Source organism: Octopus bimaculoides, chromosome 30, assembly GCF_046866305.1.
Source record: "Octopus bimaculoides isolate indiv1 chromosome 30, ASM4686630v1, whole genome shotgun sequence".
Classification (NCBI taxonomy): Eukaryota; Metazoa; Mollusca; class Cephalopoda; order Octopoda; family Octopodidae; genus Octopus; species Octopus bimaculoides.
Window position 1 is genome coordinate 12,393,312 of NC_142957.1, and position 7,500 is coordinate 12,400,811.

General features: G+C 40.6%; 2 protein-coding genes across 2 annotated transcripts in view; one reads left to right on the plus strand and one right to left on the minus strand.

Annotated features, from left to right (window-relative positions):
- The window catches only part of LOC106881889 (protein O-mannosyl-transferase TMEM260), a 3,630-nt gene extending 1,099 nt beyond the window's left edge, over positions 1 to 2,531 (minus strand). Inside the window, exons 1-2 of the mRNA XM_014932411.3 lie at positions 1,862 to 2,531; positions 1 to 1,765 (exon numbers count right to left, since the gene is read on the minus strand). The exon at positions 1 to 1,765 is cut by the window's left edge and continues 1,099 nt beyond it. Of these exons, the coding sequence (XP_014787897.1) occupies positions 1 to 1,062 (1,062 nt within the window). The 5' untranslated portion in view covers positions 1,063 to 1,765; positions 1,862 to 2,531. The remainder of the gene's footprint in view (positions 1,766 to 1,861) is intronic.
- Positions 2,532 to 2,652: 121 nt separating this feature from the next.
- LOC106881885 (uncharacterized) overlaps positions 2,653 to 7,500 on the plus strand; it is a 21,011-nt gene continuing 16,163 nt past the window's right edge. The window contains exons 1-6 of the mRNA XM_089346206.1: positions 2,653 to 2,733; positions 3,626 to 3,820; positions 4,497 to 4,617; positions 5,710 to 5,825; positions 6,659 to 6,768; positions 7,490 to 7,500. The exon at positions 7,490 to 7,500 is cut by the window's right edge and continues 111 nt beyond it. Of these exons, the coding sequence (XP_089202332.1) occupies positions 3,666 to 3,820; positions 4,497 to 4,617; positions 5,710 to 5,825; positions 6,659 to 6,768; positions 7,490 to 7,500 (513 nt within the window). The 5' untranslated portion in view covers positions 2,653 to 2,733; positions 3,626 to 3,665. The remainder of the gene's footprint in view (positions 2,734 to 3,625; positions 3,821 to 4,496; positions 4,618 to 5,709; positions 5,826 to 6,658; positions 6,769 to 7,489) is intronic.

Below are 7,500 nucleotides of genomic sequence, written 5' to 3' on the forward strand. Positions count from 1 at the left end.
CTGATTGTTGAGGTCCCCGTATGTGAGAGATGCCAGAAACACAAGCACCATGCTAGCCTGCATCCAGAAGCGCTCGACAACGCCGAGAAACAGCGGATTGTCTATGTTGAGGTTAGCCCTCCATGAGAAAAACACCAAGTATGACACAAACATTAATAGATGCACAAGAGGACAGCTGTATCCAGTGTACAGGCGGCGCACTATGCACCACATGGACATACCAAACAAGATGATGGCAACTGGAGTTAGAGTAAACCACTCATGGATCATGTAGAATTTTAACCCTGTTACGAGACCAAGCCCTACTTCATCCTTTCCCAGACTAAACGTACCATATTCTGATCGCATTAGATGAGTCCAGAACCCCATTACAGTCCGCTGGTCACCCCAAGTCCATTTTGCTACATTCAAATGTGCACTTATAGGTAAGTATAGGTAAGGTAAAAGACCAAGAATGAAGGAAACCAAAAGGGACAATAAATTAGTCAGACGGAAGAGACCAGCCCGGTATAATTTAAATATCACCCAAGGGATAAGGTAGAGGAGATAGACAAAGGATGTGTGCTGGTTGCACAAGCACAAGGCACTAACAAATGCACCGATGCGTGCTAACTTCAGTTTTCTGGCTGGTTGCACGGCATTTTCAAGCATGAAACTGAGATAGGTGATAATTGACAGGAATAAGTTGTTCAAGGAAAACACTTCTGCCGTTACAGACCAATGCCATGTTAGTCGGTTCACCGAGAATAGCGCAACAGCGAGCAAGGCGGCTGAAGGCTGTCCAGTCTCTTTGAGAATCGTGTGTGAGAGAACGCCGCCGGCCACTGCCGAGAAGGTGGCCGTTAGAAGGTTTGCTCTCCAAGCAGGCGACCGGTAGCTGCAGCATTTAATGGCAAAGCTAGCCAGCATGGTGAATAGGGGGTATCCCGGAGGATGGGAAACCCCAAACTGACAAGCAGAGGAGAGCAGTTCACCAGTGTCACCCCCAGAAATGTCTGGATAGAGTGTTTTAATATACAGAGAAAGCAAACCAATTGCCATGGTAATTGAAAAATAATCCATCTTTGGTTTCTTTACAACAACAACAACAACAATAATAATAATAATAATAATAATAATAATAGTTTCAAATTTAGGCACAAGACCAGAACAATAATATTAATAATAATAATAATAATAATACTGTTGATATGTTAGACTGTATAATTAAGAGTATACACACGCGTATAGCTGATGGTATATAATTAGAGAGAAAGAGACAGACAGACAGACAAGATATGTATAGCTTATTGGAAATATATAGTTGTGGGTGAATAAAAATTCATTTATGAAAAGAAAGAATATAAATATATATATATATAGTAGAATAAAAAAGAGAAATAGAAAGTTCTTGGTAGAGTATTATATGTTTGAAGCGCCTATCAGAGTTACCTTGTGTAACCACCTAATAACTTTTGAACATCTAATTATTCAAGTGGAGAAAATGATCATTTACAATGTATATATGCAATATTTACAGCATATAGAGATGCTCTGACAGGTTGAAGATGTGTGCTGTTGAATGTGTGTATGCAATATTTACAGGAGATTTTCCTGTTGGTTTTTTTCCTATTATTATTGGGAACATATCACTGTGTGCTGTGTGTATTGATTACACTGGCTTGATCAATTTTTGGGGGGATCAGAGGAGGGAATCAGGAATCAGATGTTCACAAGCATCCATCAACAGGTGAAGACAGCAATGATCAATTGGATGTATTGACACCTGGAATATAAACGAAAAGACGATTAAATGTTAAAATGGTTTTGGTGAGTCAGTATTGTTAATAAGGTTATATTATAATTGAGGTAAGCGACTTACATGCGTTTTAGGAAGAGCAGAAAGCGAAGGTGCGCTATTATTAAACTGACAGTCGAAGTGAAGAAAAGACGGCGGTGATATTGATTATAATGAAGATGGTGATGATGATGGTGGTGGTGAAGGTGGGATGATCACGAATAGGATGCTGATCACTGGAAATATTAGAAAAAAAGAAAAGAAAAAAAAGAAAAACAAGTCAAGAGTTCTTGTGTTGTTGAAACGTCAGGTCTTCTCCGACCGAGCAGAACCACGATCAAAGGCGTTCCAGCCGTGACCATCCCGTCTTCTGATGTCCTTTTTCGCACATAGTGTTGTGTAATATATTATAATAAGATGACTACATTATCGAATATTTAAAATATATATTTTTTTTCAAGACGGAAGGATGCAGATTTGGCTGCTATTTCTAACACTTTTTTTCGCTCTCACTGTATTATTGTTTGATGAGATTTGAGCGAAGACAAACGGAAACGGTGACTGCTCCAAAACTATCCCGTTCTGCATAATTGAATATCTTCTCCATGTGATGCTAGTAAGTTAGTCATGGCCTGGGCTATTTCTGGCTAAAGTTAGACTAACTTAATATGGAGAGCTCAAAAGCGAGGAAAAAGATTTCGTTTCGACATTTATTATAAAAAAAAATAGGAGAGACAACGGCGACCGGATGTTGTCTAGTGTCTGCAAAACAAATTTGTGAGACACTCCGCCAAAAGTCACCGGTATCCAGGGGAAAGACAACTTCGCCGAGTACCTCAACAGTCGTTCAATTGTTTGTATATATACACACACATATATATATATATATATATATATATATATATATATATATATATATATATATATATATATATATACACACTCTCTCATAGCAAGTAAGTTATTCTATACTTTGTTCTAATCGCTTCTATTTCGTATAGAGTTCTTGCTTGTGTGCGTATGGTGTTGTCATAAAGTTTTGTTTATAGTAATCAACTTTACCTTTCAGTATCAGCCCAGGTAACCGGCAAGTTTAGGATCGGATATGCTCCGGTTTTTCTTTCGGATCTTATATGCTCCGGTTTTTCAAAAAACAATCTGAATTTATACATAAAGTATAAAATTAACTAGGAAAAAGTAATAAATTAGGTGATCTACCGTAAGATCGCCAAGAATTGAATTGTATTTAACAGATTCAAATCAATACACTTTTAATCGATTTAAAATGCTTACAAGATATCATTCTGTTCCATTATAGACAGCTTAATGTTTATAGGATGAAAACTGAGCGAGAATAAAGAACATGATTTTATCTAATCGATACAGGTACAAATTAATGCAATTCTAAAGTAGAGTGTGTTTAATTTTTATCAATCAATTTAAAAGAACAAAACTAAGTTTAATGCAATCTAATGCAAATTGACCGACTTTAAAAACGGGGTCTTTGTACTCGGTTTTGGCATGGTTTTTACCGCAGGATGCCCTTCCAAATGCCAACCACTTTATAGTGTGGATTGGATGCTTTTTACGAGGCACCAGCACAGCGTATGCACACACACAATATATACGCGTGTGTGTGTATATGTATGTATGTACAGATACTCTATATATTTAAATGTGTGTGTGTGTGTATACTACATATCATCATCATCGTTTAACGTCTGTCTTCCATGCTGGCATGGGTTGGACTTGGACGGTTCGACTGGGGTCTGGGAAGCCAATATATATATTTATATCACAGGTCCACACATTTATTTAACATCTTATTTCTCTCTCTCTCTCTTCCAGGCATCTTAGTTCCTTATTACTACTTCTACAAGAACACAGAATGACGTCCCACTGGGGGGATATGCCCGCAGTGGGGGACACTGATTCAGCATTTGCTAAAATGGAACGAGACCAACTGACCAAACGTCGACCAATGGAAATTCAAGGCCCACGACTCTATCAGACATTCAGCAAGCAGTATTCTACTTCCACCAAGTAAGAGTGCCAGTTCTTATCTGATTCTCTTTGATAGTTGCATATCATCATCATCATCATCATCGTTTAACGTCCGCTTTCCATGCTAGCATGGGTTGGACGATTTGACTTGGGAAATTAATGTGCACTCCACAGACACGTGTACCCTTAACGTAGTTCTCTGGATATATTCAGCGTGACACAGAGTGTGACAAGGCTGACCCTTTGAATTACAAGCACAAAAGAAACAGGAATTAAGAGTGAAAAGTGTACAGCAGGGGTTCGCCACCATCCCCTGCCGGAGCCTCGTGGAGCTTTTAGGTGTTTTCGGCTCAATAAACACTCACAACGCCCGGTCTGGGAATCGAAACCGCGATCCTATGACTGCGAGTCTGCTGCCCGAACCACTGGGCCATTGCGCCTCCACTTTACACTGATAACCAACACAGATTTTGACAGTTATTTCTAGCTGGTCTAGTCACTGGTTCCTCTTGTAGTGTTGTTGATGTCGATGTTGTTGTTGATGTTGTAATTGTAGTGTTGTTGATGTACTTTCAGACTCCAAAGAATCGTGTCTAGAGCTGATGACCGACATAGTCCAAGAATATTACAGTCGCATTATGAAACGCATCATGAAAATATACAGTATGTGTAATTAGCATGTAATCCACATTTAGTGTTGCCTTTATACTTTCAGGCCAGCTCCTCAGGAAAAATTCCAGATTGATCCATTGACCCTACATACCATACGTCTGCTTCAACACATTCGTAAGATGAAGAACCTCATACAACAAGTGACTGCCCAACATGAAAATGCTGTTAGTATCTTTGACCGTTTTTTCGTAAAATGATTCTACATTTACTCTTTTACTCTTTTACTTGTTTCAGTCATTTGACTGCGGCCATACTGGAGCACCGCCTTTTAGTCGAGGAAATCGACCCCCAGGACTTATTCTTTGTAAGCCTAGTACTTATTCTATCGGTCTCTTTTTGCCGAACCGCTAAGTTACGGGGACGTAAACACACCAGCATCGGTTGTCAAGCGATGTTGGGGGGACAAACACAGACACACAAACATATACACACACATACATATATATATATATATATATATATATATATATATATATATATATATATAAAAACAAATAGTAAATGAGTATATGCATATATACGTACAGGTATGTGCATACTGACATCCACCTGTATGTATAGGTGCATATCTGGGTACAGGACATTGCAAACAAAACGTAGACGAGAAAACACACAAGCCACATAGAGAACATTCTACTTCATCAGCTACCCACGTTTTAACACCGGCGTTTCGAAGAGCTTGGGCAGGACGCATCGTTAAAACGGCTCATCCCATGGACCGCAGATTAAATTTGTATACGCAAATTAAATCTGGCGAGGGAGGAATGTAGTGGCGGACAAAAAACAAGACAGGAAAACAAACAGAAAAGGCTTTACGGCCAGACGAGAAAAATTATGTGTGTATGAACGCTGTGTATATATATATATATATATACATATATACGACAGGCTTCTTTCAGTTTCCCTCTACCAAATCCACTCACAAGGCTTTGGTCGGCTCGAGGCTATAGTAGAAGACACTTGCCCAAGGTGCCACGCAGTGGGACTGAACCCGGAACCATGTGGTTGGTAAGCAAGCTACTTACCACACAGCCACTCCTACGCCTATACATATATACGACGGGCTTCTTTCAGTTTCCGTCTACCAAATCCACTCACAAGGCTTTAGTCGGCTCGAGGCTATAGTAGAAGACACTTGCCCAAGGGTGCCACGCAGTGGGACTGAACCTGGAACCATGAGCCACTCCTGCGCATTATGATATGATTTCTCTAATTGAAAATTTTATATTATGTATTCATTGTTTGGTATTTTGCAGAAACCTGATGCCGAGTTGACGTTTCCTCCTCCTTTACCAATTCCAGAATATACTGGGCCAGACACCAAACCGAAAATGACAAAACCATTTTCTCATATGCCTTACACCCGCGAGAGGTAGGTAATCATCACCATCATCATCATTGTCATCATCATCATCATCATCATCATCATCCTTATTATCAGTACTTTCATCGTTTTTGTCATCACCGTCATCACTACTGTCATCATTATCATCATTGTCGTGATCAGGGCCAAATTAAGACCCATCGAGGCCCTAAGCACTTAAAAGATTTTGGTGCCCCCCATAAAAGATTATGTAATTCAAAATATAAACAATAACAAACCATAAAATAAGTTTTTATTGCGAAAGCGAAATTGGGATAGCACCTGTGCCCGTGACATGTGTGAGGATTTTCGAGTGAGATCGTTGCCAGTGCCCCTGGACTGGCTCTTGTGTGGGTGGCACATAAAATACACCATTTTGAGCGTGGCCATTGCCAGTACCTCCTGACTAGCCCTCGTGCGGGTGACACGTAAAAGCACCCACTACACTCTCTGAGTGGTTGGCGTTAGGAAGGGCATCCAGCTGTAGAAACTCTGCCAAATTAGATTGGAGCCTGGTGTAGCCATCTGGTTTCACCAGTCCTCAGTCAAATCGTCCAACCCATGCTAGCATGGAAAGCGGACGTTAAACGATGATGTTGATGATGATGATGATATATATATATATATACAATGAGCTTCTTTCAGTTTCCATCTACCAAATCCACTCACAAGGCTTTGGTCGGCCCGAGGCTATAGTAGAAGACACTTGCCCAAGGTGCCACGCAGTGGGACTGAACCCAGAACCATGCGGTTGGTAAGCAAGCTACTTACCACACAGTCACTCTGCATCTATTGTTATTATTGTCTTTTATCTTTGTTTTTTTTTTTCTTTTGTTTTGCAGTGATTTTGTTCGAGGAATTGGTGAGGAACCACCTATCATCGACAGCGTGGCGTGCAGGAAACTACTGCGACGTTCTGTGTCTGCAATATGTGCACACATTGGTTTCGAGAGTAAGTTTGCTTTTAATCCTTCAGGTTTTATTTCTTTCAGTCATTGGACCGTGGCGTGGCCATGCTGGGTCACCTCCTTGAAGAGTTGCCTCAAACAAATTAACTCTCGTACTTACCATATTTTCTGGCGTACAAATCAAAACCTTCAAAATTAACACACACACACACACAGATATCTTGTAATCTTTTACATGTTTCAGTCACTAGACTGTTGTTGTTGGCACTCCGTCGCTTACGGTGTCATGGGTTCCAGTTGATCCGATCAACGGAACAGCCTGCTCGTGAAATTAATGTGCAAGTGACTGAGCACTCCACAGACACGTGTACCCTTAACGTAGTTCTCGAGGATATTCAGTGTGACAAGGCTGACCCTTTGAATTACAGGCACAACAGAAACAGGAAGTAAGAGTGAGAGAAAGTTGTGGCGGAAGAGTACAGCAGGGTTCGCCACCATCCCCTGCCGGAGCCTTGTGGAGCTTTAGGTGTTTTCGCTCAATAAACACTCACAACGCCCGGTCTGGGAATCGAAACCCCGATCCTATGACCGCGAGTCCGCTGCCCTAACCGCTGGGCCATTGCGCCTCCACTTTACACTGATAACCAACACAGATTTTGACAGTTATTTCTAGCTGGTCAAGTCACTGGTTCCTCTTGTAGTGTTGTTGATGTCGATGTTGTTGTTGATGTTGTAATTGTAGTGTTGTTGATGTTGTACTTTCAGACTCCAAAGAA